General features: G+C 46.0%; 2 protein-coding genes across 7 annotated transcripts in view; one reads left to right on the forward strand and one right to left on the reverse strand.

Moving 5' to 3' along the window:
* Positions 1–6,511: 6,511 nt before the first annotated feature.
* Positions 6,512–20,604, reverse strand: part of LOC117189983 (F-actin-uncapping protein LRRC16A-like) — a 225,784-nt gene continuing 211,691 nt past the window's right edge. Inside the window, exons 8-22 of one of the 6 annotated variants that reach the window (XM_033395065.1) lie at positions 20,414–20,575; positions 20,254–20,351; positions 19,345–19,532; positions 19,204–19,281; positions 18,798–19,131; positions 17,729–18,722; positions 10,719–10,881; positions 10,312–10,386; positions 9,688–9,708; positions 8,679–9,273; positions 8,232–8,624; positions 8,053–8,169; positions 7,934–7,990; positions 7,321–7,760; positions 6,512–7,080 (exon numbers count right to left, since the gene is read on the reverse strand). In XM_033395065.1, coding sequence (XP_033250956.1) covers positions 6,985–7,080; positions 7,321–7,760; positions 7,934–7,990; positions 8,053–8,169; positions 8,232–8,624; positions 8,679–9,273; positions 9,688–9,708; positions 10,312–10,386; positions 10,719–10,881; positions 17,729–18,722; positions 18,798–19,131; positions 19,204–19,281; positions 19,345–19,532; positions 20,254–20,351; positions 20,414–20,575 — 3,811 coding nt within the window. In that variant the 3' untranslated portion in view covers positions 6,512–6,984. Of the gene's footprint in view, positions 7,081–7,314; positions 7,761–7,933; positions 7,991–8,052; positions 8,170–8,231; positions 8,625–8,678; positions 9,274–9,687; positions 9,709–10,311; positions 10,387–10,718; positions 10,882–10,943; positions 11,280–17,728; positions 18,723–18,797; positions 19,132–19,203; positions 19,282–19,344; positions 19,533–20,253; positions 20,352–20,413; positions 20,576–20,604 lie in introns of those variants that run through there. The other 5 variants (XM_033395069.1, XM_033395067.1, XM_033395066.1 and 2 more) reach the window with 5 other exon arrangements.
* On the forward strand, positions 12,243–16,439 carry LOC117189984. Its single transcript, XM_033395071.1, has 2 exons — positions 12,243–14,123; positions 14,201–16,439. Exons 1-2 carry the CDS (start codon positions 12,782–12,784, stop codon positions 14,215–14,217), a joined length of 1,359 nt encoding a protein of 452 aa, XP_033250962.1. The 5' UTR covers positions 12,243–12,781; the 3' UTR covers positions 14,218–16,439.

Below are 20,604 nucleotides of genomic sequence, written 5' to 3' on the forward strand. Positions count from 1 at the left end.
TATCCATTATATTTTCTTATTTATCTTGAACATTATTTATTAATAATAATTAATAATCTAGGTTTATATTAAGGAAACAAATACTAACACAAAAATACTAACAAAAAAAATAAACCCTATTTCGGCCGAGTTGGCAGCCCCCTTTGATAGAGGTTGTTGCTTCCTGATGCTTGCTGATGTTTACGTTTAATCGTGGTGTTTTTTGTATGATCGTGATATTTTGTTTAATTGTGGGTCGGACGGGTGTAGATGTGTGAAATGTGGTGATGTTATGTGATGTGTTATGAATGAGGGTATACATGCGTGGGTTGTGTGTGATGTGGGTGGATGAAGGTGGGTGTGTGTGAATCGTGTGTGTGTATTGCTGCTTTGAAGTCCGAATTCTTTCCCCGGGGGGGCTGGTGTGTGGGGACAGAAACGTGTCTCCAGTCGGTGCTCCGCTGACGGTCCCTTGGTGCCGGTGCTCCGCTGACGGTTCTCGCATCAGTTTCCCGGCCTGGCCAGTACCGGGATGCTGCTGCCGATGTCCGCCGCTTCTGCTGATGTTGATGCCTGCCGCTGATGTCTTGGTGGGATCGTCGTCTCCACGATCACCAATTTTGTTTCCTTTTTTTCTTTTAGGGCACGTGCGGCCTCCACTATTCTCCACCGGAAAACTCTCTTTTTTTTCTTCCTCGCCCCGTTTCCTTTTCTCCCACGCAACTCTGCCACTGCTTCCCAGGATCCACTGTAGATGCCGCTGTCTCTTTCTTCTCCAGCCCTGATACCTATCGGCTCTCTCCAAAACCGCCCATAACAGTGTAGGCCATTAAAATAGTTCGTATGCACGCAATCGATCTACATAAAGTGTATACATCGTCTATTCTCTCATTCATAGATACATATTGTAAACTTTTAATAGCACGGTTTTATTATATGTTCTTCTTTCTTGATCGTCGTATTCGAATGAATGTGTGTTGGCATATCGATACTTGTCGAGGACAAGTATCGATATATCGAGTACATTGGTATTTCTTATAAAACTATCGATGAGTAAATCTTAAACTAATATTCAAATCTTATAAACTAATATTCATATCTTACATTCGGGCAACCTGACTACAGATCGCCCACGATCTACACACTAAGGCATACAGTTGGTTAAACATTTCTTATTCGGTATTGTCTTACTTAACATACTATTTCATCGATTAACAACATGAGACCATGGTTTTATCCTTACACTCTACCCAGGGTTTAAGCCTTGCTGGTTCTAGTATACTTCGGAATGGCATTTGCGTCAACTGACAGTCCTCAATGTCGACAACCTCATAACGATCATTATCCAATACTCTATTGATCCTGTACGGTCCTCGATACCTCGTGCGAACTTCTTATTGATCCCCGGTGTTGTGTCCACATGCCGGACTGCTACATAGTCACCAGGTTCATACTTAACTGGGGCTATATGTTTATGGGCATACATCTTCTCATTTCTTTTCTGCGACAACCGTATGTTCTCACTTGCTATTTCTCTTATAGTTTCCAACTCTCTAAGTTCTGACGCTAACTTCTCCTCTAGGTATTCGGTTAATTCATCTACAACGGGTCCTTTCTGGGGTATTCCAAATAACAGTGTGCTAGGTGTCTTTTTCGTACTGCTGTTAACGGAGTTATTAATGGCGTGCTCTACCTTGCTCATCAACCTATACCAATCGGCTTGCTCAAGGGGCTCTGACAGTTTTCCTAACATAGGAGTAAGAACACGATTCACCCGCTCCACTTGGCCATTCGCCTGCGGTGCACCTGTAGCTACCTTAATGTGCTCTATCCCTCTCTCCTGCAGAAAACTAGAGAACTCTAACGAGGTGAAACAGGTCCCACGATCTGATATTATCCTAGTAGGGCGACTATAGAAATCAAAATATTTACTTAAGGCATCCTTCGCTTCCCGCGTGCTGGTACTATTAACCGGGAACAATTTGACAAACTTAGTGAATGCATCTATTACCACAAGGAGGTGTTTTCGCTTAGATCTAATACTCGGCAACGGACCCAAATAATCAACATGTAGGGTATGAAAAGGAACACACGTCTTTGGGATACTATGGAGCGTTCTGTTATGGATTGTTTTAGGCATCGAGTGTAGTATACACGGTAGACAGTTTCTGATGAACCTTGCCACTTTACTTCTCATTGACGGAAACCAGCAGGTCCTCAAAAGGTCACTCACGCACTTCTCTGCGGCCAGATGTCCTAGTTTTTCGTGTGACCGCCTTATCAACTGCTCTCCATACACATTGGTACATAGAAACATAGTTTGTTTTCACAACTCCTCTTGTAAACAATACCATCTATCATTTCAAAATCTACTTCAATTCCATCCTCTAGCATTTTTCGAATCCTAACTACTTCCTTGTCTCGCATCTGTTCTGTTTGCAATATCAAATCAACATCTTCTGGCGTTGCACCTACTACCCCAACTATCAATGATTTTAGTAATCTTTCCTCCTGAAACTCTAACTTGTCCCTCTCTACTGTATCCTCAACACATTTTTTCTCTTTATCTGAATTCCTATTACTAATGTACTTTACTCCCCCCACCACATCGTTAACGCTTCTTCTACATTGGCTCAAATCTCTAATTTCAATCTTCGATCCATCCTCTTCCCTATATTCACTATTCTCTATGTTATCTCTACAATCACTACCAAGGTTCACTCTATCATCAGACTTCCACCTATTTCCCAATCTACTTCCTACTGCACTTGATTCTCCACACTCAATCGCAGGGTTCTGTACGGTACTACTACGCTCTCTATTGATATTTAATTCTCTACACTTAATCACAGGGTTCTCTACGGTACCTCTATGCTCACTACCAGTGTTGTCTTTACTTACACTATTCCTTGTATATTGCTTTCTACTCTCATCTTTTTCTAAATTAGACTTTTCTAAACCGTATTTGACTCTATAACCATCCTCTAACATATTCGTCACTTGATCTTGTCTGCTCAGCGCATCAACTTGCGCCATACTGGCTCCAGGTATGTGCATAATGGAGTAATCATAGTTCTCTAACTCTAGGGACCACCGTGCTATCTTAGGACTAATTGACTTTCTGGTTAACGTCTGTACTAACGAATTACAATCCGTGATTATTTTGAAGGACCTATGCTCCAAATATGCTTTAAAACGCCTCAATGCATAAATTATAGCCAATGTCTCTAGTTCGAAACTATGATAACGTGATTCTCTTTCTGTTGTTTTGCTGGAATAATAGGACACAGGGTGCATCTTCCCATCATCTTGTCTTTGCATCAGTATTGCGCCATAACCGTATGAACTTGCGTCTGTATGTAATTCCGTTTCTCTATTTGGGCTAAAAATTGCTAATACCGGAGGATTTGCCAACGCATTCTTAGGAGTTTCAAACGTCTTCACCTGTTCTCTATTCATGGGAAACGGACCACCTTCTTTTAACAACTGCACCAAGGGCTTAGCTGTCGTCGCAAATGACAACATGAAACGTCGAAAATACGAAAAGAATCCCAAGCATGAGTGCAGTGCTTTTACATTTTGAGGGACTGGGTATTTTGTCAAGGCCTCAATATGGGAATCACTAGGAACTATTCCGTTTTGATTAACTTTATACCCCAGGAAATCGATGTTTCGATTGACAAACCTACACTTTTTTAGATTTATCTCTAAATTTTGCTCGCTAAACCGAATGCATAGTCTTTTTAATATATCCATGTGTTCTTCAACTGTTTTAGTCGCTACTAATATATCATCCATGTACACTACAATGCTTTTGTTCCTAATAAAGTCTCTCAAGAGCTCCGAAATAAATCTCTGAAAAATAGCGGATCCATTTTTTAACCCAAAGGGCATTCTTAAGTACTCATACTGTCCTTGCGGTGTCACAAACGATGTATACGAAACTGATTTTTCTTCTACGCCTATTTGATGATACCCACTTTTCAAATTTATAATGGAAAAACAGCACTTGTTTTCTAAAAACTCAAGACTGTCCTCAATAAGGGGCAATGGGAAATTATCTTTAACAATTCGTTTGTTCAGACCACGGTAATCGACACACATTCGAAGTTCTCCTGATTTTTTTTTTACTAGGACCAACGGGGAAGCATAAGGAGACTCACTATGACGGATTACTTTCTTTTCTAACAGATCATCTACTATTTCAGCTACTTTCTCTCTCTCATGGTAGGATAAACGACGCGGAGTACAATGAAATGGTGTTGTTTCTGTTACACGAATCTGCATCTGATACTTTGGTGGTGCTTTAAAGGCAAATTCTTTGTGTAAATAGTATGTCTTAATAACTTCCCTACACTTTTCTGCAAGAGTGGGGCCAAATTCGAAACCTACGTTAATATGTTCCTCTTCATCAATCTCTACCGCCGCACAAAAGTTACTGGACTCGTCGCCTTGATTCATATTCTCGATGGCCATTTTGTCATTCCTTGAGTTTTCTTGTGTCTGATTTTTAAATGGATTAGAACGTTTGATTAGCTCGCTTCTTTCTGATTGATTACCATCTAACTTATCATATAGTCTTATGTTAATATTATTTTTACGTTCGGTGAATAAAGACGCGCAGGTTAAACTAATAGCTTTTTGCTTTAACGAGCTTAATGGTGTGTGTTGCTTCGCATTGATATTTTTCTTATGAACTAATTTTACTTCAATAACTTTAAGGGCATCGCGTCCCAACAATACCGGCAAAGGCAGCATGTTATCATCTACGATGTTTAATAGAACGATATATTTCTTTGTGCAAAATTCAATATGGCACTTAAATTTTCCCGATATGGGAATTGGTTGTCCTCCTAGTCCATAGTATTTCCTAACTTCATTATAGGCTTCAACTATAGCCGACTTCGGTATCAAAGACTTATGAATAAAACTTACAGGGCTACCTGTATCAAACAGACTAAAAATACTGACGCCTCTTTGTTTACCAAACGGAAGTCATAAAGTGATTAACTGGACAGCCGCTAAATCGTCGTTGTTTTTTTCTCCTGGTCGCTCCTCATCTTGAACTGCAGCTACCCTAGTGGCCATCTTTCCTTTCGGGCACTGCGAATATAGGTGGCTGGTACTCCAACAGTTAAAACATGCCCCATCCGGTCTCTTTGGCTGACTGCATTTCTTCATAACGTGCCCAAATTGCCGACAGTTGTAGCAACGCATTGCGCCACCACCTTGCTGCTGCCCAAATGCCATACTCACATTTAGTTTTCCCTTTGTCATACCTTCGCTACGAATTGCTACGACGCCAGGAGCTCTTCTGACCTTATCATAGGTGACCATCTTGTCACGCAACTCGTTGAGTGTGCTGCAATATAGCATGGATGCTGCCATGCCCGTCTTGTCCTGCAGTCCCTCTACGATGAATTTGACCACATCGCTCGTGGCCATGTCTGCTTGCGACGCTATGCTGCACATTGCGACGAAATATTGCAATGCGCTTTCATTATTTGCAATTTTCCGTGCCTCTAGTCGCTTTCCAATGTCCCACGCTGTCACTTTCTGCTCAAAGACGTTGAGCAATTCTGCTCGCATCAATTGGCAAGTCAAAGGCGCCACATGGTCGATGTACGCCTTCGCCGATCCGCCTAGCAGCCGCTTCGCTAATATCCAGCATTTGGACTCGGATACACCATGGAAATTCATAATGTCCTCAAAGTTACTTATCCAACTGGTTACAGCCTGGTCGTCATCTCCAGAAAATGGACGCATCAATGCCTCAATGTGTGTCAAGTCGATGCAATCTCTCGACGTTTCCAACTCCATAGCCTCTTTCTCCGTTTTCAATATGCTTAATTTGAGATCAGCTAAGCGCTTGCGAGAAACGTACAATTGTTCCAACTGCTGCAAACGGCGCGATTCTTCTTCGTATTCATCTGATCGCATGGTCAATTTCGAACAAGCGTTGTCTTGTCGCGGCATGAATGCTTCTCGAGCCTTCTGCACATTTTCACCATATGCATCTCGCGCCGCTTTTACTGCGTGTTGTGCACTACGGTTGTCTCTATCTATCTCGCGCTCAACCGGGACTGCAAAAATGTCTGCCTGCATAGTCTGGTTTGCGTTTGGCGCCGTATTTCCTAGCTCATGCGTGTCTTCCATGATTTTTTGTACTGCTGTACGTAATTGGTGTATGTTGGCATCTTGATCAAAATATACGTTTTGCCTACGCAATATGTCGCTAAGTTCACTTTTGGTTTTCGCTCTTATGTCTGCATAGTTCATCACAGAGTTTTTTTTTGGGCAAACCCCACACCGGATAGGTAGACTTTTAATAGCACGGTTTTATTATATGTTCTTCTTTCTTGATCGTCGTATTCGAATGAATGTGTGTTGGCATATCGATACTTGTCGAGGACAGGTATCGATATATCGAGTACATTGGTATTTCTTATAATACTATCGATGAGTAAATCTTAAACTAATGTTCAAATCTTATAAACTAATATTCATATCTTACATTATCATATCATATTCATTGCGCTCCTTCGTTAGTTTCATTGAAATTGTTTAATAGCTCGCGCTAAAAATAGATTTCTTTTAGTTCTGTATATAATTGGCACTTAAATCATTTAAAATACATAAAATATAAAATATAGTACACAAAAACATCTTTATAAATATGCAAAGGTTAATTTGGATAAAATGTAGGTTATATAGTAGGTATGTATATCAATAAATAAATCACGTTCATTCCACAAAATTGCCAAAGGAAAACAATACACACGCGCCATTGATGTGCAATTAATGGTTCAGTACGAATAAGTTGCAACCTCGTTTCCGTTACCGTCTCTACATATCTTCTCGTCTTAAACATATCATCTAATCATCCCTTTGGATCGATCGATCACACAAAACTGTGGCTGGCTCTCGGATGGGATGGGGCGGGGGGTCGAAGTTAGGGTGGGCCAGGGACGATCTAAGGGAATGTCGAGCATATAACTAGCAAACTTATAAATCAACGACATCCTCCTTTGTGTAGGGCGTAGTCTCTCTAAACATGCGTCGTGTCGAGATGGTGCGCTGCAGGTCTTCAGCTAATGTCTCCTGTTCGGAAGGGCAGATGTTAAATGTGTGTTTACGTTATTTTCGTATTTCTCAGCTTAACAATTACTATGACAACAGGCAACATAAAGATGCAGGATGAGTGCTAGTGACATGCAACCTAAGGACTACACACTAGACAACAAATGTTAGACGCACAGGATGAGCAACCGAAACAACGAGGCCACCAAAAATTTCGAACGGCGATTCATGTTTGAAGCAGCTGTGGTTCCGGGTTCAAACCTCGAATAGCGTTGAGATCTCCTTGCCAGCGATGCGCTTGATGCCGCCGCTCTCCGCACAGCTGCCCGACTTGCCGCTCAGCTGACCGTTGCGCATGCTCAGGATCTCATTGCTGATGAGGCTGGCGCAGGCCATGGCGTGCTTCTTCTCGGTGGTGCTCGAGTGGCTGATGGACTGACTGCTGCCGCCGTGCTCTGTGATGGTGATCTTGCTCAGCGTCTCCTGGCTCTCGCTGTTGCTGCTCGTGGTGCTCACAATCCTTGAGCGCGCCTGGTTCTGGGTATTTAATACTGTCGTCGTTGTTGTAGTAGTTGTGGTTCCACCGCCACTGGTGGAGGATGACAATGACGAGGTCGAGGAGGTGGAAGATGCATTGCTCGTGCGCCCACCTGCTGTGTTCAGGAGGGTTCTGGGCATAACAGGCGGTTTCATGGGGAGTTCTTTACATTTAACGAGTACAACAAATCAATCAAAATATGAAAATAAATAAGATACAAAATAAAAATAGTTTAAGCTTGCAAAAATCTACATCTACGAATGGAGAGAGATCTACAAAGTGCTGGGCAGGCATCGCATACATCTTCTCATGCACTGACTGGGACACTCCACTTACCCAATCGACTAAGGCCTGCCGCCAGCTCACGCACAGACTTCTTCTCAAGGGCAGCTCCTGCAACAGAAGATTGATTATTTCGTTTCGTTTTCGTTATGGGAACAGTGTCCGGCGCTCACCTGGTGTAATGCCCACAATGCTGCCCCCGCCACTGCCGCCCCCTGCTATGGCTATGCCCGGTGTGATACCCACTATCGAGCCGCCGGTGCTCTGGCCAAAGGTCAGCACCTCAACATCTGAACACAAAAGAGTGATTAGTGATTGCTGATAGGATTCATTCCCCCCTCCCATTTCATACCTTCCTGCAGCTTGTCCGGCGTCGTCTTGTTGGAGTCGGCGGTACCGTTTCCAGTGACCAGATCGCTGGACTTGGGCTCGCTGCCCACCACAGACCAGGGACGCGGCTTCTGCAGCACAATGGGCGTGCGCAGAATTCCGTTGCCCGTCTTCACTATCACGCTTCCCTCGCCGCTGGTGGCGTGGCTCTTGATCGAATCGCTGCTTGGCGAGCGCATCTTGTCATCGCGGGTGCCCGCTTTGAGCAATCCGGATGTGGCTCCCTCTTCCATGGCAGCACCCGAGCCAGGCCCACCCTCGGTGCGCATCTTGACCAGCGGCGATTTGCGTCCCACCAACGGCGAATATTTCTCGAGGTTGTCCGTGGAGCGCGACCGGGTGGCCCAGGAGGCATCTGCGGGAAAGGTATGGTATGATATGGTTCTGTGGTTATCCAGGATTCACTTACTCTTAAAGAGGGGCGACTGGCGGTCTAATTTGATTGGTCGGCGCTCCTCCAGGATGGGCGTGGTCTCCTCGGAGGTCATGTGTCCGTTGCCATCGCGGCTCATGGTGGGGCTGTCGACAAACGACAGAGAGCTGCATTCCTCCGACGTGGGCGAGACGAGGGGCGTCAGTGTGGTGGGTGTCACCGATCCCGGACGAAAGAAGTGCTCCAGTCCCTCGCCAATCTCCCTGCCGCCACCGGCACACTCGGCGCTGACCAACGGCCGGGTCGGGGCCCGCGTCTTGGCCCGCTTCGGTCGTCCCTTGACCAGGTGCTGCAGCTGGAACGAGGCGCTGGGCAGCTCGGTGATGGAGTCGCAGCACTCGTCGACGCCGCCATCGTCCATGGCCGCGATGCTGTCCGTCATGTTGCTGGAAGCGGCCAAGGCGGCGGCACCGGCAGCTGCACCGCAGGTCGACAGCTGGGAGTTGGAGCGATGGGAGGAGGGGGACTCCAGCAGATCGGGTATGTGGCTCAGGCTGAGATTCTCCACGACCGACTGAGGACGAACCTTTCGGGCAACGCTGCGACGCTTGGTGGGCAGATGGGAAGTGGCCTGCGGGGTGGATGGATGTCATTAGATGGGCTCCATTAGATGGAGGTGTCTGCAAATCCTTCATATTCGGAGGGGCGGGTCGGGGAGGGATTTCTAGGGGTGTGTTTATGGTGTGTGTGAAATAATGAAATGTGTTTGTATTTCGGGGGATCGACTACGGTTAAAAACAGATATAGATATTCTACAGAAACGAGCAGACTACAGCAGAGCGGGGGAATGGAATGGCATAAATTTAGGGATAAGAGTTCGGTCCGATCTCTCTCAGCCAGCTCTCAGCTGTCGGGGAATCAAGGAGCATCTGCCCCATTCGCTGGCAGTCCCAGAGGCAGCTGATTCATCGACCCAACTCCAGAGTTATACAGAGGTAGAGACAGAGGGAGACAGAGAAAGAGAGATATGACAAATACTACTTACAAGGTTGAGATATTCCAATTTCTTTTGTGTTTGTTTGATATTGAAATGCAATTATGTAAATGAGTTGGAGACAAGGTTTAAATATAGTAGTTTATATTTATATAGTACGAGTACGAGTACGATTACGAGTACGAGTTGTTGCGGTTTTTGTACATTGATTTGGTTTGGTTTGGTTGATTTGATGGTTGATGGTTGGTTGGTTGGGTGTTTGTCGGGGGCAGGAAGACATGAGAAAAATAATGAGCATGAGCATTTTGAATACACATTTGAGTTATTAATGAGATTCGATGATTCAATGATGTATGTATGCACGAGTATGTAGGAGGTATGCTGGTGCATATTGCACTTTAATTTGTTTCGATTTCGATGTATTTCATTTGCGCTCGTGTGTTTGTTCCAGCTACGTTTTGTTTTGAGTTCATTTTACACATGAATGTTCGTATGTACGTATATATGCTATATGGGTGTATGTGTATGTATCTATGAGGGTGCGACTTCTTCTCAGCATTTAGCACTCTACACTATTCGCTTGCAATCTTCGATGTATTTCTATGGTCTATTTGGTTCTTTTTTTGGAGGTGTCTATTGCATCCAATTGGGTAGCGACAGATTTTCAACACTTACAGTGGGCGATTCCAGGCCCAGCTTGTGCAGTATCGAGCCGCGTCCGCCCGGGCGTATGATCAGCCCGTCCGCATCTTGCAAGAGTCAGAGTTGAAGGGTATGTGCGATCGGTTAGTGTTTGCTCGTCGCTGTCTGTTGCTGTCTGTGTTGTGGTCCACTCCAAATAGTTTGTCGATTCGGCAACCCACCAAAACTGGCCCAATATTTAATCGAATGCTGATAAGCAGAGTCAGCGGCCAACTGGCTCAGTCACTGGCGAGGTGCTCCACTTTTGTCGAAAGTGAACCTCTCTCTGGGGGCCTTAGGGGCCATGACATCACATGTGACATGAGCCAGCTTTGCCCCGGGCCTGATAAGGGGGGTGCCTCCTCGATAGACGCATAGGTAGATCGATGCACACTACTTACATGACTGGAGCGACTGCGTACAATGTCCGGCGTCTGGGGCTCATCCAGCAGCACCGACGGCGACTCGGCGATGCCCATGCCCCGGCGGAAGCGGGTCAATGCCTCCAGCACCTCATCCGTTGCCCGGTCCGAGATGGCGGCGGCCAGCGTCTGCTCAATCTCACTGTAAAGAACCAAGCACAAATTAGTCAAAGGAGTCGAAGGGGAGCCGGAGAACAGGGCTACTTATGGCCAGCTGGCTCTGGATCTGCGGGCAAAGGCACAGGCACAAGCATAGGCGAAGGTTCCAGCTCTTCATCGGGACACACTCTGTAGACTGGACTGCTGCCCTGCGCCTTCGAGGACGAGCCGCCGAAGCAGCAGCACAAAGTGCGCATCAGACCCATTTCTATGCTGGTCGGGGGTCGCTGCTCAACAGCTGTCGCACGATGACTGCCAACTGATTCGCACTGGATTCTCCTCGGACTATTTGCTGGCGCTCACACAATATCGCGACACATATGTTTTCTTAGAAATGTATACATATGTCTATTCCTATATCCTATGTGCCTGGCTCTGGGCCACAGACGCGTTTGAGTCCGATATCCCCTTTGGCACAGTGGAACTGCATTCAGCTGTTTCTGTTTTTCTTGTGTGTGTGTTTTTTAATCTTATCGGGGAGTATGCTCTTTTGCTCTTTCTATTTCTACCACTCTCCCCCCCCCCCCCCCCCCCCCCCACACACACACACACACACACGTGCTAATGCCAGTGCTCTCCACTCTCCACATTCCAACTGAGAGTGGGGAGTCGAGTGTTGTGGAGAGGCTGCTTCGCTGGGAGAGAGCGCCACTCGAAACGCAATTTAAAATATGCAAAAACAATATGTTTGCTTGCTTGCTTCCCATACTCTTCCAGAGGGTATCACCCATTTGGGATATAGATTTACCATACAAATTCTTAATCATTTATCTGTTTTTATGGAAACTACTCTGTCGGCTGTAACCTTTCATAGATCACTCACGAATCACAGAAAGTGCTGTCCAGCCGTAAGTGTATCTACAGCTTCGGCCCCATTTCTTTTTTCGTTTGCGAATCATGACTAATAACTGTGTTAATATTTACTATGAATGCGATACTTACTATATAATCTTAATCTTTCTACAATGCTCACCATTCAAATGAAATTCTACAATTTTCCTAAACATTTCCCATATCAACACTCCGTTTGGTCTCCTTTTTTCCCTCACTTATCGCAATTCGGGCTTGAATTTGACCTTCGAATCTCGCTCTAGGATTGCTATGAGTATTGTGTTCGGTCAAACTCCTTTAAGGAACAAGTATTCAAATGACCCTCGTAAAATAGAGAGCCTACGCTCACTTTTTGTATTTACTCACCATAATTGTACTAAATTCACCACTGTATTCTCTCTCTTATTCCCAGTACTCAAGCACTAAGATTTGTAATAAATAGTTATTCCCTAATACTCAACTGGATCGATCGACTTTTCTCTTCCTTGTATAGACTTTGATTCGTTTGCAGAAAAAACTAACACACCCCCATCCGTGAATTAACATTAATGCGGAAAACGCTCCGTGTACAAACATTTTGGCGCCCAATGTGGGGCATGTGTGTTATGTTAATTCTTCTGTGAACAATTAAACTAATCGCAATCTACAAAGGCAACAATTACAACATTCGCTCGTCTCGCAGCTGCAATCGAAAGCTCCGAAAACCGTATCAGAATTGTTCGTCTAGATCGCGGGATCGTTGTCCTCGCCTTGCTCTCGCCGTTCTCGTTTAATTTTATCATTCGCTTGTCACCCACAACGCATTCAACGGCGCTTGCATTCTCGGTTCGTTCGCTTTGCAGCTACCTGCTTTGGTCTATCGATCAACGCATTCTTTCTATTGGAATTCCACCGCTTCACTTTCGTTTTGCTTTCGTTGCCGCTGCTGGAACTTTTGCTTTTGCTTTCACCATTGGATTTGTGCTCTAGCTGCTGCTGCTTGCTGCGTTTTTTGTTGTTGTTATTTTTGGAAGCTCTAGTTCTGTGTCAGCGTAATTACACTACACAACAAAATGACGACGCTCGAAGACTTAAAACGCCAACGGAGCAATATAAAACGAAATATAACTCGGATCAAATCTGTGGTAGATGCTAAATCGGAAACCCCGATATGCAATGACGAGCTTCGCTATCGGTTGAACATCTTAGAAACGTATTTCAAGAATGTTTTAAGTGTCCAAGCTAATATTGAAGACCTTAGTCCGAATGATGAAGGACGGGCAGATTTGGAGGATACATACATAGCAATCAAGCTAGCCATAAAGGAAAAAATGGGAGGAGATCTGAACGCCAGCATTGTTGCGCCGGACTACCACCCACCGCCAGTGAAGTCATCGTTACCAAGGTTGTCGCTACCCACTTTCGACGGAACATATGCAAACTATAAGAATTTCATTCACTCGTTCGAGCAAATTGTTGTGCGTGAGTCTGGATTGTCTAATATAGAAAAGTTTAATAATTTGCTGACCTGCCTCACGGGGCCGGCATTAGATACAATTCAGGCATTCCAGGTTACAAGCGAAAACTATCCGAAGGCCCTAGCAAAACTCAAAAGCCGTTTTGATAATCCTACTCTTATATTTTTAGAAGGTATTGAAGCATTGTTTGCACTACAACCTGTGGAAAGGTCAAACAGTCAGCAGCTTCACAGCCTAGTGGATAAGGCATCCGCTATATTAAGCTCGCTGGAGTCCATCGGCAAACCTGAGAACATTGTTCACGCTATGGTTATATATATTATAATGGAAAAGTGTGATCAGCAAACTCGGAACAAGTGGAAGGAATCGCAGGACTACAAAACTCTGCCAACCTGGCTAGCATGCACACAGCTTTTGGAACGCCTCTGTCAGTTTCTCCATTCGTCTGGAAACTCGGCTGCTACTTCGTCACAACGAAAGGCTGAATCCAATAAGTCAAATCGTCATTCTAATCACCAAATAAACTCGTCGTTTGCTATCACTAATCCGTCTTGTACACTTTGTTCTAGTTCTGGCCATAAGATCTCTAATTGCGCTCAGTTCAAGGCTATGAACAGCAACCAACGGTACGACAATGCAAAACGCCTCAGTCTCTGCATCAATTGTCTTGGAAATGGTCATAGAGTGGCGCAATGTTCATCGACTCATCGTTGCCGATCCTGTAATCGGAATCATCATTCATCTTTGCATCACTCTCAGCCGCAACAGCCACCCCAATCATCAGCAGGACAATCTTCAACTACTGAACCGGTACTCCAACCAGCGCAACCCTCCTGGCAAACGGCTCATCAAGCTGCTTCACATTCTCATATGGAGATCGCAGCAGATGATCAAATTTTGTTGGCAACAGCTATGGTTTTGGTAAAGGATGCCACAGGTGAATACAAACTCGGTAGAGCGTTGCTTGATTCATGCTCTCAGGTTAATTTTGTAACCGAAACCTTTGCACAAAAGCTTCGCCTTCGTCGTGAAAAACACCACATTGGAATTCGCAGTATAGGAGACTCCCTTACTAGTTTGAAGGCTCGTACGACTACCTCTATTAAGTCACGTACTTCCGGCTATCAGCTCACTCTCCAGCTTGGAATCACATCCCATATTGCCTACCAGCCAGATAGTGAGATCGACATATCGAATTGGAACCTACCAGCTAACACTCCATTGGCTGACGAATCGTTCTATAGGACTAAACGTATTGATTTGTTACTGGGGACCGAAGCCTTCTATGGAGCTCTAGCTGTTGGCCAGATTCGCATTGGTCCAAATCTTCCCACTTTGCAGAAGACTCTTTTTGGTTGGGTTGTTGCTGGGAGGTACCAGCGGCAATATAACAGACAGCCACCATTGTGCTTGGCGACTGTAGAAGAGTCGATCGACAAGAATTTGCAGCAATTATGGAAAGTGGACTCATTTGTCGATCCAAGCGCTAGAATGCTCCCAAATCATCGTCGCTGTGAGGACCATTTCAGGGACACAACACATCAGGATGCCAGTGGGCGGATTGTCGTTCGCTTGCCATTTCAAGAAGATCCAAGTTGTCTTGAAAGTTCCTTAGATACAGCTCGAACTCGATTTTTTGCCATTGAGAGACGTCTCGCTCGTCTACCGGAAATTCGCTCGCAGTATATCTCGTTCATGCAGGAATATGAAAGTCTCGGCCATATGTCCCTCGTACTGAATCCTAACTTGGAAGAACCGAATTATTATATACCCCACCATTTCGTTCTGAAACCAAGCAGTACCTCGACGAAGCTCAGAGTTGTCTTTGACGCCTCTTGCCGTACAACATCTCAAAGGTCACCGTTAGTCATTATCTCTAAGATCATTCTTCAGGAGTTGTGGCTTTTGAAACTCGACTGGGACGAGTCTGTCCCCCAGAATTTAAGCCAGTGGAGCAAGTGTTTGGAATCGCTGAATTCACTGTCGTCACTAGCGGTACCTCGTTTTTGTTTGCAGCCTGATACTAGGAGCACTCAAATACATGGATTTTGCGACGCATCGATTCGGGCATACGGCTGCTGTGTTTATGTGCGCACGGAGAATTCGCTTGGACAGGTCACAGTGAAATTGTTCACTTCTAAGTCTAGAGTAGCACCAGTGAAGAAACAGTCTCTTCCGAAGCTTGAACTATGCGGCGCACATCTACTTTCTCAGTTGTATAACAAAGTCAAGGCCATATTCAGTAAACACACTATCACATCTTATTTTTGGAGCGACTCACAGCTCGTATTGCATTGGTTGCAACAACACTCAGTCACCTTAGCGACCTTTGTTGGAAATCGAGTGTCCGATATTCAGGATTTAACGTCTGATGGAAAATGGCGCTATGTGCCAACACATCAAAACCCTGCTGATATTCTGTCGCGAGGCTGTAACGTGAGCGAGTTGATTAAGTCTCCATGGTTTTCGGGTCCTACGTTTCTAGTCGAAGATTCACTAAACTGGCCCGCCACTGGTGGAAAACTTGATATTGACATGGACGTGGTTAACTCGGAGAATCGGAAAAGTTTGTTTGCTGCCGTAAACGAGACAAATAATATCCTCAACATCGTCGATAATATCAGCTCGTACACTCACAGTCTGCGTCTCATTGCTTGGATGATTAGGTTCATAAGGAGATGTCGGAAGCAATCGACGTTTACCACAACCTCACCGACGCCAGATGAACTTCGTTTTGCTTCACATTGCCTTATTTGGAACATTCAACAAACTCATTTTGTAGAGGACATCCGTTTACTTCAGAAGCAAAAACCATTAAAAAGCAGCATTCGAACTTATCAAGGTTGGTGGACGTTTGGAATACTCAGACCTACAAGACGGTCAAAAACATCCGTTGCTGCTGCCTATTCAGTCCTAATTTGTATGGAACTATATTCGCCATTTGCATCTTCGGAACTATCACGCTGGACCTAAAGCCCTAGTCGCTCTCATTCGTTTGGAGTATTGGATCGTTAACGCCAGAGACTTGGCACGTAGAATTGTTCGCTCCTGTGTACACTGCGTTCGGTACAGACCGAAGCTGCTACAACAACTCATGGGCTCATTACCGCCTACGGGACTCGCTCCGGCTCGACCCTTTGAACGCTGTGTAGTTGACTTTTGTGGACCCATCAACACATATCTACGCATTCGAGGAAAGGGACCTACAAAAGCATACATAGCCGTGTTCGTTTGCCTTCTCACCAAGGCCGTTCACATCGAAGTAGTCTCTGATTTGTCAACAAAGGCGTTCTTAAACGCATTGAAACGGATGGGAGGTCGTCGCAAGCTGCCGACAGACATCTTCTGCGATAATGCCACTAACTTTGTAGGGGCATCGAATCAACTGCAGGAACTAAAAAAGTTTATGTTTTTAAAGCAGACCCAAGATGAAATCTATAAATTTTGCGCATCTGACTTTATTAATTTCCATTTTATTCCCCCCAGGGCACCTCATTTCGGAGGCCTTTGGGAAGCGGCAGTCAAGAGCGCAAAGGGGCTGTTAAATCGTACGCTGGCCAACACCAGGTTCACCTTCGAAGAGTTGAGCACTGTCGTCGTCGAGATAGAATCGATCCTCAACTCGCGCCCGCTATCGCCGCTTTCGTCAGACCCAAATGACTATAGCACTCTCACGGCTGGTCATCTCTTGGTTGGCGAATCATTGCGATCACTACCTGAAAGGTCCCTCGAGAATATCAAGCTGTCAAGTATGGACCGCTACGATGCGATTACGGCCGTCAAGCAACGGTTTTGGAAGCAATGGTCTGCTGACTATGTCAACGAATTGCGATCGCGCACGAAGTGGACAGCAACCTCAACGAACCTCACCGAGGGCACGTTGGTCATCATCCATGAGGACAACCTGCCACCGCTACGCTGGAAACTAGGCCGAGTGCAGTCTACTGTGCTTGGGAAGGATGGACTTGTACGGGTGGTGCACCTCCGCACTGCAAATGGTACATGTTGCAGGCCAATACACAAGGTGGCAATTCTTCCGGTGGTTTGAAAGCAGTCCTTTCAACGGGGCCGGGATGTTCGGTCAAACTCCTTTAAGGAACAAGTATTCAAATGACCTTCGTAAAATAGAGAGCCTACGCTCACTTTTTGTATTTACTCACCATAATTGTACTAAATTCACCACTGTATTCTCTCTCTTATGCCCAGTACTCAAGCACTAAGATTTGTAATAAATAGTTATTCCCTAATACTCAACTGGATCGATCGACTTTTCTCTTCCTTGTATAGACTTTGATTCGTTTGCAGAAAAAACTAACACACCCCCATCCGTGAATTAACATTAATGCGGAAAACGCTCCGTGTACAAACATATTGTATATAAAGCAAGATGATGCTCTATGGATCCGATTACTGCGAAGTTCATTTAAATATATATTTCGTTGTTCCATTGTATACTATAGTCCTCCCAATCTTCCAACTCTTTCAACAGTCACTTTCTTAACCTATTGTAGCCCTGATCGTTTCCATCTTTGTGACACTCACCCAACTTTGTTCATTATCTCGCTGCCGGCATTGTTGAGGAGGCATTGTTGCAGAAAGTCTTCGGGGACCACCAGTCGCTTGGCGAGCGCCTTGCGCAGATCTTGGATCACAATCTGATTGCCCAGGGTCTTGGGGCACTGCTCGATGCCGGTGCGTATCATGGTCTCCAGGGTCTCCTCGAGGTAGCTCTTGATCGTGTAGCCCAGCTCGCTGGCCACTCGCGTCAGCTTCATCTCGATGGGATGGGCATCGCTGCGCACGGCCTCCTGGAGCTTGGGCATCAGCTGCTTGCAGTTTTCGGCGTCGGTGATCAGCCGCTGGACCCCAGAGGCAGCCGAGTCTCCGCCCCCGCCCTTGGCTATCGAGATGGTGTCCTGCGTCTCGGCCACGAGTTTATCCACCAGCTGGTGGGTGGAGGAGAGCATGAAGCCGTGCTGCAGCCGAAAGCCCTGACCATTGGTCCGCTGCAGACCATTGCAGTTGCGCTGCAGCAGCTCCTGCATCTTGCGCATGACGGCGTCCGTCTTGTCCGGATGGTTCTTGAGGTGCGGCGCAATGTCGAACACCGGAAAGGGGATGGTGCGCATGCTGTGGTTGTGCTGCAGCGCGTACACAATGTCCGCGTACCCCTGCAGCGTGACCCCGTTCTTGTCCATGTAGATGGTGCGCAGGCGATTGTTGATCTGCAGCGCCTTGGCGAGTAGCCGGGCGCCCACGTCGCCCATGAAGTTGCCGCTGATGTCGAGCTTTTGGAGACTCTGGTTGCTGCCGAGGGCGTTGATGAAGTCGTGCAGGTCGTGCTTGAGTTTGTTCTCAGACAACACCAGCTCGGCCAGCGGGAAGTCATCCTTTTGGATGAGGTTCACCAGGGCGTCCATCACAGGGGGTATGTGCTTCGGCTTCATGCCCGTCAGACTGCGGCACAGGTGGAGCGTTCGAATCGAGGGGTTCTTCGAGATGGCCGTCAGCACGGGCGCGAGCTCTGCATCCAGATCTGCAAGGGGATTCGAACAGTTCGGTTAGAGATTGCGACACCTTGTGGAAAAGTTATGTTCTGGCCACCACTCACTGTTGTCGCTGATGTCCAGGCTCTGGAGCACACGTACGCCATGTATGCAGGACTCGATCACGTGGGCGCCTTGGGTGCCCAGCGTATTGCTGCTGAGGTCCAGGTAGAGGCCCGCCGTGGACTCGTTGCAGGCCAGGCCGAGCAGCAGGTTCTTGAGCGCCTCCATGGGCAGTTTGCAGCCGGCGATGTTCAGATGCTTGAGGCTCAATGTGCTGGTGAAGAACTGCTTGAACGAGGGCGGTATCTCCTTGCCCTTCTTCGTGCTGAACGAGTTGTGCGAGACATTCAGGTGGGCCAGATGCGTGGCACAGCCGCGCAGCAGAGCTCCAAACAGCTAGAAGATTACATGGATATTGTTTGAGTTGGAGATTCTCCATAGATTCGATTTCTAATCCAAGATACATACATTCTCCAGCATGATGTCAGTCGAGGCCAGGTCCAAGTGCTCCAGCACATTGGGTTGAGCCAGGAAATTGTGCAGATTCTGCGAAACAAATAGCAGATTCAGTTGTAGCTCCATTTGGTTGCAGATGCAGGCAGTACTCACGGTTAAATCATCTTTGAGACTATTACCACTTAGGTCTAGATACGTGAGCGAGTTCGAAATACTTTGATTGAGCGTCAGTGAGTGAGACATCTGGTTGACGCCCTTCGAGGTGAGTCCACAGTGGGCCAGGACCAGCTTGCACAGACCCTTCGACACCTTGGCTATGGGTCCGGCCAGATGTATGGCACCTAAGCAGCAGAAAAGAAACACAAATGCTTTAGCAAATGGATCTAAGGAACTCTAAGGAACGATATTTGACGAACAACGAGAGATATTGACATGAATGAAGCATGATCTGTAGTGGTTCCGGAATTTTTCACTAATTTCTGGACCAATATTTTGTTATATCAAATGCATGAAGAAGAGTATGAAATAAGGTCTGACTGAGTGCTAACTTTGTTGGTAATTTGCTGAAGGCGGGGGGCATTTGTGGCAATGGGTTATGGACGGGAAGGACATGTCGGGTGGGAGGATTCGTTTTGGATAATCGTATTGCAAATATTGATGAAATCAACAAACAAGAGCGCTTACAACAGCAACAACAATGGCAAGAACGGCATGGCATGGCAAATGTATTACAATATGGCAATATGTATTATATATTTAGAGATAAATGATAATGATGTTTCTATTTGTGGCTGCAAACCTTGTACAATCTTTCCAAGTAGGGCGCACAACGAGCTTGCACCTACACGAACAAAATGTCACTCATCATCGACAATAAGCATCGAAACAAAAAGGAAAATCGACAATACAATCGACAAGAGAACACACAAAGAAAACAGATGGGTAGAGTAGACAAGAATTGGATTAATTGGATTACGCGTGGCGGCTCTCGGGGGCAGGGCAGAGGACTAAGGGGTTTGGGAATAGGGGGCTGGATGGCTGCATGGCCTGGGGGAGACACACCTTTGTCCTCAATTATATTGTGGCTCAGATCGATGGTGCGAATGGCGGGATTGCTATTCGTTATCAGAGATATAGATAACTTGTTCAGGAAATCCCATCTGAAAAGAGCGATAAAATGCCATCAGTGTCACGCAGATTACTCGGAACCTGGACTATTCACCTTAAGCCTAACGCCTCCAGATGCAGCTCCTCCAGCCACATCGAGCGCTTGAGCACGTGCAGGATGCGTTCCAGGGTTTCGTGGGAGAGCCGCATGTGGGCGGCCTTTAGGCCACGAAAAAACGTATTGTACTCCAGCGCCGAAACGATGACCATCAAGTCTCTGCATAGAACAGAAGAGAGTCATTCAGT

This window comes from Drosophila miranda (assembly GCF_003369915.1).
Source record: "Drosophila miranda strain MSH22 chromosome Y unlocalized genomic scaffold, D.miranda_PacBio2.1 Contig_Y1_pilon, whole genome shotgun sequence".
NCBI lineage: Eukaryota > Metazoa > Arthropoda > Insecta > Diptera > Drosophilidae > Drosophila > Drosophila miranda.

Bases quoted from the DNA above. Each gene is read 5' to 3' on its own strand.
- LOC117189984 (XM_033395071.1), top strand. From the start codon at position 12,782: ATGACGACGCTCGAAGACTTAAAACGCCAACGGAGCAATATAAAACGA.